At 43.6% G+C, this 17,366-nt stretch overlaps 1 protein-coding gene across 1 annotated transcript in view; it reads left to right on the top strand.

Annotated features, from left to right (window-relative positions):
- The window catches only part of akap19 (A-kinase anchoring protein 19), a 122,594-nt gene extending 105,570 nt beyond the window's left edge, over positions 1–17,024 (top strand). The window contains exons 2-3 of the mRNA XM_085985869.1: positions 8,892–9,327; positions 9,724–17,024. Of these exons, the coding sequence (XP_085841995.1) occupies positions 9,969–10,238 (270 nt within the window). The 5' untranslated portion in view covers positions 8,892–9,327; positions 9,724–9,968 and the 3' untranslated portion in view covers positions 10,239–17,024. The remainder of the gene's footprint in view (positions 1–8,891; positions 9,328–9,723) is intronic.
- Positions 17,025–17,366: the final 342 nt, after the last annotated feature.

Raw genomic sequence — 17,366 nt, 5'->3', positions numbered from 1 at the left:
GTACAGAGAGAGGACTGGGGGAGAGAGATGGGTTACAGAGAGAGGAATGGGAGAGAGAGATGGGGTACAGAGATAGGAATGGGGGAGAGAGATGGGGTACAGAGAGAGGAATAGGGAGAGGGATGGGGTACAGAGAGAGGAATGGGGGAGAGAGATGGGGTACAGAGAGAGGAATGGGAGAGAGATGGGGTAGAGAGAGAGGAATGGGGGAGAGATGGGGTACAGAGAGAGGAATGGGAGAGAGAGATGGGGTACAGAGAGAGGAATGGGAGAGAGAGATGGGGTACAGAGAGAGGAATGGGGGAGTGAGATGGGGTAAAGAGAGAGGAATGGGGGAGAGAGATGGGGTACAGAGGGAGGAATGGGGAGAGAGATGGGGTACAGAGAGAGGAATGGGAGAGAGAGATGGGGTAGAGAGAGAGGAATGGGAGAGAGAGAGGGGGTACAGAGAGAGGAATGGGAGAGAGATGGGGTACAGAGAGAGGAATGGGAAAGAGAGATGGGGTACAGAGAGAGGAATGGGAGAGAGCGATGGGGTACAGAGTGAGGAATGGGAGAGAGAGATGGGGTTTCCCAAAAAACCAAAGTCCTTGTGTTCCAGCAAAGATCCAGACATCAGGGACCCAAAATAAATTTCACAATAGGAACAACCAAAATTGAACAAACCACTAACTACACATACTTGGGCTTAAAAATCAGTTCTACGGGAAACTTCAAACTGGCTGTGAATGAACTGAAAGAGAAAGCAAGAAGGGCTTTCTATGCCATTAAAAAATCAATCCAAATAGAAATCCCAATTAGCATTTGGCTCAAAATTTTCAAATCAGTAATTGAACCAATTGCACTCTATGGCAGTGAGGTGTGGGGACCGCTAACACAACAAGAATTTGCAAAATGGGACATACACCCAATTGAGATCCTACATGCAGAATTCTGTAAAAGTATCCTCCGGACTCAATGGAAAACCGTAAACAATGCATGCAGGCAGAACTAGGCCAATATCCATTAATACTCACTATCCAAAAAAGAGCCACCAAATTTTGGAAACACCTAGAAATGAGCAACCCCCAATGCTATCACTACGACGCCCTGAAATGCCAAGAGATGACCATAAAGAAGAATACCCTCAGTCAACTAGTCCTGGGACTCAGTGAAGTAACTACTAACACTACTAACAATAACCAGCTCCAGGACAGTGACAGCGTAACACAAAGAATTCGACCCAACACAATCGTCGCTAAGCAAAAGGAAAAATATCTGACATATTGGGCAGAAACAACAAAAACCCAAAGCAAAATCAATTGCTACTTGGCCCTAAACAGACAATACAACATAGCTGATTACCTGACCATGGTAAAGGACAGCAAACTGAGAAATATCTTGACAATGTACAGACTTAGTGAACATAGCCTGGCGATCGAAAAAGGTAGACACAGGCAGACCCGGCTACCAAGAGAGGACAGGATATGCTCTCACTGCAGTCAGGGAAAGGTGGAGACAGAGATGTACTTCCTCACAGCTTGTAGAAAATATCAGGTCATAAGGGAGAATTTCTACCCAAAATTTACAAAAATATGCCCGGAATTCTGAAATTTGAATGACGACCAAAAACTCCCATACCTACTAGGGGAAGAGAGAAATTGCGTAACACTAACGGCACACTATGTTACAGCTTGCCATAAACAGAGGGACAACCACTAAAGATAAGATAAGAGTATATATAAATTATATGAAAGTATATTTGTACACTCAGGGATATATCTGTTTATACACTGTATGGATAGATCTGTATTTTTGTCAACAAACATGAATGTTTTCCGATGCTTTGGCAACATAAGATGTAACTTGTCATGCCAATAAAGCGATTTGAATTAAATTGAATTGAATTGAGAGAGATGGGGTACAGAGAGAGGAATGGGAGAGAGAGATGGGGTACAGAGAGAGGAATGGGGGAGAGAGATGGAGTACAGAGAGAGGAATGGGGGAGAGAGATGGGGTACAGAGAGAGGAATTTGAGAGAGAGATGGGGTACAGAGAGAGGAATCGGGGAGAGAGATGGGGTACAGAGAGAGGAATGGGAGAGAGAGATGGGGTACAGAGAGAGGGATGGGGGAGAGAGATGGGGTACAGAGAGAGGAATGGGGGAGAGAGATGGGGACAGAGAGAGATGGGGTACAGAGAGCGGAATGGGGGAGAGAGATGGGGTACAGAGAGAGGAATGGGAGAGAGATGGGGTACAGGGGGAGGAATGGGAGAGAGAAATGGGGTACAGAGAGAGAAATGGGAGAGAGAGATGGGGTACAGAGAGAGGAATGGGAGAGAGAGATGGGGTACAGAGAGAGGAATGGGAGAGAGAGAGGAATGGGAGAGAGAGATGGGGTATAGAGAGAGGAATGGGAGAGAGAGATGGGTTACAGAGAGAGGAATGGGGGAGAGAGATGGGGTACAGAGAGAGGAATGGGGGAGAGAGATTGGGTACAGAGAGAGGAATGGGAGAGAGAGGTGGGGTACAGAGAGAGGAATGGGGGAGAGAGATGGGGTAGAGAGAGAGGAATGGGGAGAGAGATGGGGTACAGAGAGAGGAATGGGGAGAGAGATGGGGTACAGAGAGGAATGGAGGAGAGAGATGGGGTACAGAGAGAGGAATGGGGAGAGAGATGGGGTACAAAGAGAGGAATGGGGAGAGAGATGGGGTACAGAGAGAGGAATGGGGAGAGAGATGGGGTACAGAGAGAGGAATGGGGGAGAGAGATGGGGGTACAGAGAGAGGAATGGGAGAGAGAGATGGTGTACAGAGAGAGGAATGGGGGAGAGAGATGGAGTACAGAGAGAGGAATGGGGAGAGAGATGGGGTACAGAGAGAGGAATGGGGGAGAGAGATGGGGTACAGAGAGAGGAATGGGAGAGAGAGATGGGGTACAGAGAGAGGAATGGGGGAGAGAGATGGGGTACAGAGAGAGGAATGGGAGAGAGAGATGGGGTACAGAGAGAGGAATGGGAGACAGAGATGGGGTACAGAGAGAGGAATGGAGGAGAGAGATGGGGTACAGAGAGAGGAATGGGGGAGAGAGATGGGGTACAGAGAGGAATGGGGAGAGAGATGGGGTACAGAGAGAGGAATGGGAGAGAGAGATGGGGTACAGAGAGAGGAATGGGGGAGAGAGATGGGGTACAGAGAGAGGAATGGGGGAGAGAGATGGGGTACAGAGAGAGGAATGGGAGAGAGAGATGGGGTACAGAGAGAGGAATGGGAGAGAGAGATGGGGTACAGAGAGAGGAATGGGAGAGAGATGGGGTACAGAGAGAGGAATGGGAGAGAGAGATGGGGTACAGAGAGAGGAATGGGGAGAGAGAGATGGGGTAGAGAGAGAGGAATGGGGGAGAGAGATGGGGTACAGAGAGAGGAATGGGGAGAGAGATGGGGTACAGAGAGAGGACTGGGGGAGAGAGATGAGGTACAGAGAGAGGAATGGGGGAGTGAGATGCGGTACAGAGAGAGGAATGGGGGAGAGAGATGGGGACGGAGAGAGGAATGGGGGTGAGAGATGGGGTACAGAGAGAGGAATGGGAGAGAGATGGGGTACAGAGAGAGGAATGGGCGAGAGATGGGGTACAGAGAGAGGAATGGGGGAGTGAGATGGGGTAAAGAGGGAGGAATGGGGGAGAGAGATGGGGTACAGAGAGAGGATTGGGGAGAGAGATGGGTACAGAGTGAGGAATGGGAGAGAGAGATGGGGTACAGAGAGAGGAATGGGGGAGTGAGATGGGGTACAGAGAGAGGAATGGGGGAGAGAGATGGGGACGGAGAGAGGAATGTGGGAGAGAGATGGGGTACAGAGAGAGGAATGGGAGAGAGATGGGGTACAGAGAGGGGAATGGGGGAGAGAGATGGGGTACAGAGAGAGGAATGGGAGAGAGATGGGGTACAGAGAGAGGAATGGGGGAGAGATGGGGTACAGAGAGAGGAATGGGGGAGTGAGATGGGATAAAGAGGGAGGAATGGGGGAGAGAGATGGGGTACAGAGGGAGGAATGGGGGAGAGAGATGGGGTACAGAGAGAGGAATGGGAGAGAGAGATGGGGTAGAGAGAGAGGAATGGAAGAGAGAGATGGGGTACAGAGAGAGGAATGGGAGAGAGCGATGGGGTACAGAGAGAGGAATGGGAGAGAGAGATGGGGTATCCCAAAAAACCAAAGTCCTTGTGTTCCTGCAAAGATCCAGACATCAGGGACCCAAAATAAATTTCACAATCGGAACAACCAAAATTGAACAAACCACTAACTACACATACTTGGGCTTAAAAGTCAGTTCTACGGGAAACTTCAAACTGGCTGTGAATGAACTGAAAGAGAAAGCAAGAAGGGCTTCCTATGCCATTAGAAAATCAATCCAAATAGAAATCCCAATTAGCATTTGGCTCAAAATTTTCAAATCAGTAATTGAACCAATTGCACTCTATGGCAGTGACGTGTGGGGACCGCTAACACAACAAGAATTTGCAAAATGGGACAAACACCCAATTGAGATCCAACATGCAGAATTCTGTAAAAGTATCCTCCGGACTCAAAGGAAAACAGTAAACAATGCATGCAGGGCAGAACTAGGCCAATATCCATTAATAATCACTATCCAAAAAAGAGCCACCAAATTTTGGAAACACCTAGAAATGAGCAACCCCCAATGCTATCACTACAACGCCCTGAAATGCCAAGAGATGACCATAAAGAAGAATACCCTCAGTCAACTAGTCCTGGGACTCAGTGAAGTAACTACTAACACTACTAACAATAACCAGCCCCAGGACAGTGACAGCGTAACACAAAGAATTCGACCCAACACAATCGTCGCTAAGCAAAAGGAAAAATATCTGACATATTGGGCAGAAACAACAAAAACCCAAAGCAAACTCAATTGCTACTTGGTCCTAAACAGACAATACAACATAGCTGATTACCTGACCATGGTAAAGGACAGCAAACTGAGAAAAATCTTGACAATGTACAGACTTAGTGAACATAGCCTGGCGATCGAAAAAGGTAGACACAGGCAGACCCGGCTACCAAGAGAGGACAGGATATGCTCTCACTGCAGTCAGGGAACGGTGGAGACAGAGATGCACTTCATCACAGCTTGTGGAAAATATCAGGGCATAAGGGAGAATTTCTACCCAAAATTTACAAAAATATGCCCGGAGTTCTGAAATTTGAATGACGACCAAAAACTCCCATACCTACTAGGGGAAGAGAGAAATTGCGTAACACTAGCAGCACACTATGTTACAGCTTGCCATAAACAGAGGGACAACCACTAAAGATAAGATAAGAGTATATATAAATTATATGAAAGTACATTTGTACACTCAGGGATATATCTGTTTATACACTGTATGGATAGATCTATATTTTTATGAACAAACATGAATGTTTTCTGATGCTTTGGCAACATAAGATGTAACTTGTCATGCCAATAAAGCGATTTGAATTGAATTGAATTGAATTGAGAGAGATGGGGTACAGAGAGAGGAATGGGAGAGCGAGATGGGGTACAGAGAGAGGAATGGGGGAGAGAGATGGGGTACAGAGAGATGAATGGGGGAGAGAGATGGGGTACAGAGAGAGGAATGGGGGGGAGAGAGATGGGGTACAGAGAGATGAATGGGAGACAGATGGGATACAGAGAGAGGAATGGGGGAGAGAGATGGGGTACAGAGAGAGGAATGGGGGAGAGAGATGGAGTACAGAGAGAGGAATGGGGGAGAGAGATGGGGTACAGAGAGAGGAATGGGAGAGAGAGATGGGGTACAGAGAGAGGAATGGGGGAGAGAGATGGGGTACAGAGAGAGGAATGGGGGAGAGAGATGGGGTACAGAGAGAGGAATGGGGAGAGAAATGGGGTACAGAGAGAGGAATGTGAGAGAGAGATGGGGTACAGAGAGAGGAATGGGGAGAGAGATGGGGTACAGAGAGAGGAATGGGAGAGAGGGATGGGGTAAAGAGAGAGGAATGGGGGAGAGCGATGGGATACAGAGAGAGGAATGGGGGAGAGAGATGGGGTACAGAGAGAGGAATGGGGGAGAGAGATGGGGTACAGAGAGAGGAATGGGAGAGAGAGGTGGGGTACAGAGAGACGAATGGGGAGAGATGGGGTACAGAGAGACGAATGGGAGAGAGAGATGGGGTACAGAGAGAGGAATGGGGGAGAGAGATGGGGTACAGAGAGATGAATGGGAGAGAGAGATGGGGTACAGAGAGAGGAATGGGAGAGAGAGATGGGGTACAGAGAGAGGAATGGGAGAGAGATGGAGTACAGAGAGAGGAATGGGGCAGAGAGATGGGGTACAGAGAGAGGAATGGGAGAGAGATGGGGTACAGAGAGAGGAATGGGGGAGAGAGATGGGGTACAGAGAGAGGAATGGGAGAGAGAGATGGGGTACAGAGAGAGGAATGGGGGAGAGATGGGGTACAGAGAGAGGAATGGGAGAGAGATGGGGTACAGAGAGAGGAATGGGGGAGAGAGATGGGGTACAGAGAGAGGAATGGGAGAGAGATGGGGTACAGAGAGAGGAATGGGGGAGAGAGATGGGGTACAGAGAGAGGAATGGGAGAGAGAGATGGGGTACAGAGAGAGGAATGGGAGAGAGAGATGGGGTACAGAGAGAGGAATGGGAGAAAGATGGGGTACAGAGAGAGGAATGGGGGAGAGAGATGGGGTACAGAGAGAGGAATGGGAGAGAGATGGGGTACAGAGAGAGGAATGGGGGAGAGACATGGGGTACAGAGAGAGGAATGGGAGAGAGAGATGGGGTACAGAGAGAGGAATGGGGGAGAGATGGGGTACAGAGAGAGGAATGGGAGAGAGATGGGGTACAGAGAGAGGAATGGGAGAGAGATGGGGTACAGAGAGAGGAATGGGGGAGAGAGATGGGGTACAGAGAGAGGAATGGGAGAGAGATGGGGTACAGAGAGAGGAATGGGGGAGAGAGATGGGGTACAGAGAGAGGAATGGGAGAGAGAGATGGGGTACAGAGAGAGGAATGGGGAGAGAGATGGGGTACAGAGAGAGGAATGGAGGAGAGAGATGGGGTACAGAGAGAGGAATGGGAGAGAGAGATGGGGTACAGAGAGAGGAATGGGGGAGAGATGGGGTACAGAGAGAGGAATGGGAGAGAGATGGGGTACAGAGAGAGGAATGGGAGAGAGATGGGGTACAGAGAGAGGAATGGGGGAGAGAGATGGGGTACAGAGAGAGGAATGGGAGAGAGATGGGGTACAGAGAGAGGAATGGGGGAGAGAGATGGGGTACAGACAGAGGAATGGGAGAGAGATGGGGTACAGAGAGAGGAATGGGGGAGAGTTGGGGTACAGAGAGAGGAATGGGGGAGAGATGGGGTACAGAGAGAGGAATGGGAGAGAGAGATGGGGTACAGAGAGAGGAATGGGAGAGAGAGATGGGGTACAGAGAGAGGAATGGGGGAGAGTGATGGGGTACAGAGAGAGGAATGGGGAGAGAGATGGGGTACAGAGAGAGGAATGGGGAGAGAGATGGGGTACAGAGAGAGGAATGGGGAGAGAGATGGGGTACAGAGAGAGGAATGGGGAGAGAGATGGGGTACAGAGAGAGGAATGGAGGAGAGAGATGGGGTACAGAGAGAGGAATGAAGGAGAGAGATGGGGTACAGAGAGAGGAATGGGGAGAGGGATGGGTACAGAGAGAGGAATGGGGGAGAGAGATGGGGTACAGAGAGAGAAATGGGGGAGAGAGATGGGGTACAGAGAGAGGAATGGGAGAGAGAGATGGGGTACAGAGAGAGGAAAGAGGGAGAGAGATGGGGTACAGAGAGAGGAATGGGGTAGAGAGATGGGGTACAGAGAGAGGAATGGGGGAGAGAGATGGGGTACAGAGAGAAGTTTGGGGGAGAGGGATGGGGTAGAGAGAGAGGAATGCAAGAGATAGGGAGAGATGCGGGTAGAGAGAGTGAGGATGAGACACGGGGAGGGGGAATGAGATCAAGACTGCTGGAGGGGGAGAGAGAGTGATGGAGACACAAACGGAAGAGATTGATGCGGCTGGGTGTAAAGGTGTGTGGGAGAGGTCGGTGAGAAAAGAGAGAAAATAATCCAGTGTTTCTCGCACTGGGATCCGTGCAGACAGCCCGGCAAAAACCTGAAACACTCAGCAGCTGTGCCGTGAAGGGTTACACCAGAAGCGGTGACAGTGTTCCCAACAGGAGCCATCGAGCCTAATCCCAGTCCAGGAAGAGCAGGGATATCACCATTCACATCACCAGTCACATCAATGTTCACTGGGTAGTGCTCGCATCTTCTGTCTCCATGGGAAGGTGTTTTTGATATTTTTTCCCCCAAAAACTTATTTTTGGTTGGCAGCTGTAGGGACTGCATTATGTGGTGGTTGTGTTGAGCACCAGGTGAAGGGTGGTGATAACAGGTAGGATTTTTATAAAGTTTTTTGTAAAACATTTTCAGATGCAGTTATATCGTTTTTGTAAAGAGCTGTGACCTGTTAGAGATTAAATAAAGCTACTAATAAGGGTTATAAACCAAAAAAAATAGCAACTCATTATTTCTTACCAAATCTCATGGTTTTTAAGAGTTTGTCTCATGATTTATGAGACGGTGGGCTCGGCATTACTGCATCTGTGAATGAATAAAAAATAACTGGTGGGTTATTTGCCTGTTGTACGATGCGGCCAGGAGGTGGCGCTCTGTAGCTGCAACCACTAACATTTTTTTAAAGAGTACCTATATTTATTTCAAAAAAATGATTGTAACATTTTGCAGGTAAACGAAGCAACGTAAAGCAGCATTTAAATCAGTGTGGAAATGTTTCCTGGCATTAGAGACTGCGAATATTTTGTTTATTTTTCCGAATAGGAAATGCTCCCAAACATCAACCGAAAACCAGTGGACACAAACGACACAACCCAAGAAACAGCAGCAGTTTCCTTTCTATCGCTGATCTTCAGCAATACCCAACTCAGGGCTGCAAATCGGCGCGTAGAAATGTTGGAAGGCAAAGAATGAACGGTTTGGGATGTGTTTTCAAAAGACCGGCGGTCGTGCAGCGTTCGGATTTGTGAGCTGCTGTCGCGACTGGGAGTTTGAAGATTTGTCTGAGCAAAATATCGACACGTCTGACACGGGAAAGAACCGCCGCCTCTGACAGCGGGGAAAACGCTACATTCACAACATAAATCATGAGCAGTGTAAGGAAAATAGGATACTTAAAGCGCCCATGAAGATTAATGTGCTGCAATAATCTTTGCAATTAGGGATGCCCGTCATAAATCGTTCGTTCCCAGCTTTCAGGGTGAGTGATGACTGTTCACTTTGATATATGACAACATTAACAGTGTTTGTGAATTTTGTGAACATTTCTTCTGCCCCAGTTGTTTATTTCGAATGCATGTGCTTTGTTGTCACTAGTGAAAATAAGTGCATCGCTGTTACAAAGTAATACTATTCACACCGAGACAATATTGATTGAATTGCCATTCTCGTCTTTAAACAGGCGCGGGTCTGTGGAAATGTCATAAGGATGGGCTAAGCTAGCCTACCTTTGTACGTGTCTGAATAGATTCTGGCCACTGTAGAGATTGTAATAGTTCATGGATTGCTGTGTAAATCGCATTTCAATTGTTTTTCATATAGACTATTTTTTTTAAAATTTACGGTATAATATATTTATTCGCGTGTTTTTTCACAGATGAAATTGCCCATTGACTGGTCATCATGACAATTAACTAGGGGGATTTCTCAAAGATAAAAGCATATGGTAGATCAGAATTTTCAAAAATCTGCGATGCTACGCGAATGATCTGCATTGCTGTAAACAGGACAGGCAGCTTTTCGACTGGAGAGACACGGAGGAGAGCGAGCGCTGAAGACTGAGGTATTGAAGTAAAGACAAACTGGGATATTTTCAACATTTCCTTTTATGTTGATTGCACTATGGGCTGTTTTAAGTCAAAACACAAGTACGCGGTGCAGAATGCCAACACCGCAGAGCAAAAGGACAGGAAGCAGTGTGATGGGGCTGAGAACGTGATGGTCGAGCCCACTTCAGTGGAGATACGGGAGGACGCGCTGCTGGTGAACGCGGCGCTGCTGGATTACGCGCAGCGCCTCTCCGAGGACATAGTCAACACAGCAGTGAAACAGTGGGTAGAAATCGAGAGTCGATACAGTGACATTCCCTACATTGAAAGTGATGCGCCCTGAATCTCCAGCGCTGGCAGCTCCCACCAGCGTGTGTGTGTGTACGGGTGGGGTAGGGAAACAAGGAAATCCTGCATCCGACGCTACGATTCTAATGGTGGTCTGTGCAGGACTTGTCGTCCCCTCTCCTCTCTGCCCTCGATCTGTTAAATCGTGGCCGAAGTACGTACTTTAAAAGTAATTAGGAACCCAACTCAAATAAATAATACACGAAAATCATTTTTAGTGCGGAATATTCCGTTGTACAATTTAGATTGGCTTTTTGCCAAGTGTATCAGGACATTCCCCCCTCCCTAAAAACCACACACACACTCAATCCTGGGTATACTGCATATATGTGTTTATTCTAGGAGCTGGGCAGATTTTTAAGATTTGTGTAAAAACAATTCCAGAGGTCGTAGATTAGCTTAAGTCAGACAAGTCAGATATTCAAAAGTTTAAATTGGCCTAAGTTTCATGGGAGTGTTTAGCAATTATTCTGAAGGACAGGGTGCCTCGTTTTCATCACATGACATCACGCAATGATACATTTCAAGGCGATTTGTATGGATGGGGCATGTTTACAAACAAGGAAATTACAAAACATTTTTCGTGAATGTGTTCCCCCGTAAAGATGTTGATTAGAATAAGAATGTATATGCAATTCTGTGAAATTGGAGGGATGTGCCCATGCAATGACAGGGGGGTGGACAAAATTGACAGAAATATTAGATCCAAAGCTCCATGCCAAACTGATACATACTCTATTGTTAAAAGGGAATTGATATTTTAATATATCCATTTCGAGGAGGAATCCAGTTTCTACACCAGGAACATGGTCATTCTATAAAACTGAAAGGAAACTCACTTCAAATAAATAATTAACTTATTCGAGGACAAAATCCTCTGCCAAGTGTTCCAAGCCTCATGCTTTTTACATTGGAGAGAAGGGGAGGACTGTAATTCTTTATACAAAAGGCTAGCTGGAACAAATCAGATTATATGGCCAAAACCTCTGTGTAAAGTCTTAGAATACAACTAAAGTCAAGCTTACCATAACCATATAATTCTTTCATTAATTCAGTGCATGAAGGTGACAAAACACTGCAATACAAACTGCACGTTGCCACAACACAGTAGCACATGGTTTAATCACTTCTCAGAGCATTTTGTTTTTGAGTATCAGTAGAAAATTACAGTTCCGTTCAGTTCTCACTCTTTGATGTTTATCCCCCACATATCCTGGGAAGAAAAGCCATACACTGATCTCAGATTTTTTTTTTATAGCCAAAACCAAAGTAACGTTGCTCATTGTACGCAAGTGTTTTCCTCTTGTAGGACCATTCTGGGTTTTTTTTTCACTGAAACAGACCAACAAAGTTGGACCCTACTATCTATTTCCAGTATGCATTTTTCAGGTAAGGCATTTGCAGTTCATACATTAGCCAGAAAAAGAAATAACTTTGATTTATATTGTACCATTCACATCCTCAGGCCATCCTGAAGTGCTTCACAGCCAATGAATTATTTTTGAAGTGTAGTTACTGTTGTTTTGTGGGCAAACGCAGCGGCCATTTTTTGCACAGCGAAATCCCACAAATGATGATAAATACCCAGTTAATTTGTTTTGGTGGTGTTGGTTGAGGGATTAATGTTGGCCATGACAGTTGCCCTGTTCTTCTTTGTGATGTTTTTATTCACCTAAACAGACAGACGGGACCTTAGTTTAGAGCCTCATCAGAGAAATAGTATTGAGAGGCTTGGAAACTCCAGTTGTGGAAGTGCACTCCGTATAGCCATCTTGGTATTACATTTTTTCAAAGGAGATCTGCTTAGGCTGAGGGAATGGTTCGATCCCCATTCCAGACAATCCCGGCGAGTGGAGACAGGAATATGGTCTTGAAATACTAGGTTGACATCCAGTGGGGTATATTCGTCCAGACGGAGTGACCAATGGTTCAGTAGCAGTATTTCTGCCTCGGAGTAAGAAGGGTTGAGTTTGAGCCCCACTCCAGACAGACCCGCAGTGCCAGCTCTGAATATTGGGTTGCCGTCCAGCTGGGGCACTTGTGTCCGATGTGTGTGGGTACCCACTCCCCCATTATAAAGGGTAGGTGGGGCTCTTTGACTTTGATTGCATCCCACCTAGGAGAAGGTACTCCAAAGAGAAAAACCATGCAGAAGGCAATGGGAAACCACCTCGGCTCCTGTTCCATAATGCATGGCTCAAGAAACTTGTGTTTGAGACTTGAGTTAGGACCTGCCCTAGGGCAGATCACAGTGATGGACAGAAGGTACTTGAGTATATGATATTAACTAACAAAATTAGAAATCCTATGGGCCCAGAAGCAATTTAAGTGCATCACAATAACCCAGCATCTGATGAGCTCTACTAATACAAAATAAAATGATACTCAAATGTCCACGGTTGACAAAATCAGCAAGGCTATTTAAGGTTGGATTCCTTGGTTAGCTGACAAGTTAACAGCTTTGAAATACAAGTCTAGCATATTGCCAATAAGCTCATAGCTGTAACAACGTTATTCCTTGATCTCATACCTCATACTCCCAAATCCACAGCAATGGAATTGGCTGTCTTGCCTCCCTCTGGATTGCTTGCATTATCTCCAGGGATGTCAGGAGTCTCATTCCATAGATGTGGCATTCTTTCCCTCCTATGTCATCTGTCATTTCAATCCGTAAGGGAGAATCAGTAGGTGTGTGTTTAGGGTTTGGGTTGTGAAGACTCTGGCGTTTGTTATCGCTTGGCAGGATCTTGGATGAGCAGTCACAAATAATTAGCATGTGGTCCATTGGTAAAACTTGGAACTCTTCTGTATTCGTATTTAAGGTTTCTAGGGATCCCATAAATGATAGAAGAGACTTGAGGTGCAGAATAATGATTTGGTCCAGTGCACAATTCTGCAGATTCTTGGTTCAATCTTCCCATTTTTGGGCCTCTTTGTTTTGCAACATAACCCATTCCCTGACAAAGAGGGCAAGTAGGCAAACAGTTCCAGATTTCTGACAATGACACTCCCTGAACCAACTATCTATTCACAAGTGTGTAAGAGCACTATGGGTTAAACTCATCTTCCAATTGTACATGCCTCGGTCTTGATTGCTCAGCCAGCATTTGAATGTCCCCATATGGAATTGTGCAGCAGTAACTTGGGCTTTGAAACTTCAGTATTGGCTATCTTGGCTCTGATAGTCTGATCAAAAAAATGTAATTCCCTTTCTTGGATCTGACTTATCTTTATTTAATCACATTAAGTGAAGTGATGTAATGACACAATTCAGAGGCAGCATTCATAGCCACTTACAGGAAAGACATTTCCTGAAATTCAAATTTTGAATGCAAGAGTTGGCATAAATCAAACTGTTCAATAAAATGGAACCAGAACTCAACAAAATCAAATTCTTGAACCTAATGAGTAAAAGCAGATGCAGAATTGCAAAGAAAAGCATTCTCTCTAGCGAAGAGCAAATACAAAAAGTAGGAGGAAAGGAATGGACGATGGTAATAAATGCATGTGGGCCAATATTTATACCTCAACCAATATCACTAAAAGACAGATTCTCTGGTCATTATCACATTGCTGTATGTGGGACTTTGCTGTATGTAAATTGGCTGCCACATTTCCTACAAGTGACTACACTGCAAAAGTATTTCATTGGCTGTAAAGTGCTTTGGGATGTACCGAGGTCATGAAAGATGTTATATAAATGCACTTTTTCTTGTATAAAGGAGCAGCCACTTTGGTTTTGGACATAGAATCTCTTATGGCATAGATAGTTATGATTTCTCAGTTGCATGGATTATGTCATACAGGATATGGGTATGTGAAAGATTAAGGTTTTTTACATATATGCTACAACACTTTTTTTAAGAACCAAATCATTTTGTTCTGGACAGCTACAGTGCTATTTACCAAAAAAAATACCATGTCTATTGTCTAACTAATTGGGAACACTGACTTGATGCTCATAAAAATCAATTTTCACACTTTAAATCCATGTTCACACTATAATTTCACGATCAACAAATTACATAGGATATACAGCACAGAAACAGGCCATTCGGCCCAAACAGTCCATGCCGGTGTTTATGCTCCACTTGAGTCTCCTCCCGTCTTTCCTCATCTAACTCTATCAGCATAACTCTCTATTCCCTTCTCCCTCATATGTTTATCTAACTGTCCCTTAAATGCATCTATACTATTTGCTTCAACCACTCCCTGTGGTAGCGAGTTCCACATTCTCACCACTCTCTGGGTAAAGAAGTTTCTTCTGAATTCTTCATTTGATTTTTTGGTGACTATCTTATATTGATGGCCTCTAGTTTTGCTCTTCCCCACAAGTGGAAATACTCTCTCCATATCTACTCTATCAAAACCTTAACATTTTAAAGACCTCTATTAGGTCACCCCTCAGCCTTTTTTCAAGAGAAGAGAGATCCAGCCTGTTCATCTTTTCCTGATATGTATACCCTTGCATTTCTGGTATCATCCTTGTAAATCTTCTCTGCACCCTTTCCAGTGCCTCTATATCCTTTTTATAATATGGCGACCAGAACTGCACACAGTACTCTTAAGTGTGGTCTAACCAAGGTTCGATACAGGTTTAGCATAACTTCTCTACTTTTCAATTCTATCCCTCTAGAAATAAATCCTAGGGCTTGGTTTGCTTTTTTATGGCCTTGTTAACCTGTGTCGCTACTTTTAGTGATTTGTACTCCTAGATCCCTTTGTTCTTCTACCTCATTAAGATTCTTATTTTCCAAGTAATATGTGACCTTCTTATTTTTCTTACCAAAATGTAATACCTTACATTTATCTGTGTTGAATTTCATTTGCCAATTATATGCCCATTCTGCAAGTTTATTAATGTCTTCTTGTAATTTGTTGCAGTCCTCCTCAGTACTGGCTGTCCCCCCCACAATTTGGTGCCATCCACAAATTTAGAAATTGTGTTTTTGATTCCAAGATCTAAATCGTTAATATAAATTGTGAACAACATTGGTCCCAGCCCTGATCCTTGTGAAACACCACTTCCCACCTTCTGCCACTCTGAATAGCTACCCTTTACCCCTACTCTCTGCTTTCTGTCTTGAAGCCAGCTAGCTATCTGCTACTCGTCCCCTGACTCCGCATTCCCTGACTTTATTCATTAGTTTATTATGTGGTACATTATCGAAGGCCTTTTGAAAATCTAGATAAATTACATCTATTGCATTACCCTTGTCTACTCTCACTGTTACCTCTTCAAAAAATTCAATTAGTTTGGTCAAGCAAGACTTTCCCTTTTGAAATCCATGCTGACTATTTATTATTACATTTTTTGTTCCTAGATGTGTTTCTATTTTCTCCTTTAGTATTACTTTTAGATTGTCCAAAAACAATTTTAGTCAAAGCCAGAAAGTGGACTTCACCCCAATTTTTTGGGGGGGCCTGCCCTCTTCACACTTGAACATTCAGCTTCACCTATTTTTGGTAATGTTAATGTCAATTGAAATGTAAAACCCAAAATGAATGCATTATTTGAAATAATCTCCAAACAATTCAGTTCGTATCGTGAGTGTAGCAAATTAGTTGGCTATGTAATGATCTATTTTAATGAGGCGGCAGATTTGTGCACAATTATTTTTACTGTATTTTTTATAATTACGAATGCAACATTTTTAACAGCAACTGAATTTTTAATTAGCTTGTATAACATTTAAAGAGATGTATTAAAATTGAAATTTTGAAATAGCCAATTACAATGAAATGTTATTTACACTCCTTCAAAGGGTTATGACTCCAAACTTAAAAAAAAATCAAACTTTACACAATACAAAATATAAATAATTGCAGAAAGCAACAGCTAAGTCTAGGTTACAGATCCTGCTCTAATCAAGTGTACATCTTAGCCTTGGGTATAGACCAAACCCTAAAGAGATATTGCTATGTACCCATTCAGGATCTAGTGACATTCTATGAGTAACATAACAGTGCCTAAATTGTTTTTACATTACAATATACAAACTGATAACTATTTCCAACAGAAAAATTACTTTGTAAAAAAATGTCATTTTCAAAGTACTCATGCATTAAATGCAAAGCTGGAAAGATAGTTTGAAGGTTAGCTTTGTTCCAGAAGCACAAATTAGATCATGTTTTAAATAGAAAGATAAATTAAAATGTGTTGCTTAATTTCATAGTTTAAGAGGATAGAAACATTTTACTCTGGCCACATATCATGCATTAGATCTGTATCAAAAACGTCCATATTTGCTAAGAAAATTCTGCACATACAATAGTCAATACTTTGTTTTATTGAAAACTCCATATGAAAATATTCCATATCTCCAACCTTCCTGTTTATTCATGTTTCAACTCCCTTTACTCTGATCGTGGATTCTTAGAAATAATGTCTGTGTTAGGATAGTTTGTTACAGTTTTGTTGTTTGTGCTTTTTGTAAATGCTTTCCGTGAAATGATTCATTTCTAATTTTACGTATTAGTTGATGGAACAAAGTGTTACACAAAAAAACAATTTGATTTTGTTTCAACATTCTATGTTTAGATATTCTTTACTTTTAAAATGAAGAAGTGGTAAATGGCAAATCTTGTTTTTTTCTTACTTTTAAAACCTCAATTCTATTTAAGCTATGTTTCAAAAGTGGAATTTGGTTCCTAGGTTGAAGGTTTGGTTGCTTTATTTTAGCCATGTAACTTATTTAGTAGTATTTTTGTTTTGGTTTTGCATTATAGCAACTTTAACCAAACAACTCATTTCAAAAGTTATTAAAATATATAGGGTGTATTTTATGGTTTCATTTATTTGTCATTTAAGTAACTTGTAAATTCCAGTTATTGTCATTATCCAGCAGGAAGTTATGATTTCCTACAAATCCAGAAAATATTAATAGTTATAGACACCTATAACTATCATTACTGAGTTTACTTTCATTTACTGTAGAGATCACAGCATTCCTATGTATTACAAACATCACATTCCACTGAATAGCCAAAGTAATAAACAAAGAGAGTTAAAAATTGGGGGAATTCAACACTCCTGCGCAGGGGGAATGGTTTACAGTGCCTGAATAAGTCAAATTCTGCTTTTTTTATATATGGTAAACTGGGATTTTCACCATTATTTTTT

The sequence above is a fragment of the Somniosus microcephalus genome, chromosome 4 (genome assembly GCF_052327205.1).
Source record: "Somniosus microcephalus isolate GS21.2 chromosome 4, FLI_Smic_1.0, whole genome shotgun sequence".
Lineage (NCBI taxonomy): Eukaryota > Metazoa > Chordata > Chondrichthyes > Squaliformes > Somniosidae > Somniosus > Somniosus microcephalus.
This window is presented reverse-complemented; position numbering and strand designations above follow the sequence as displayed.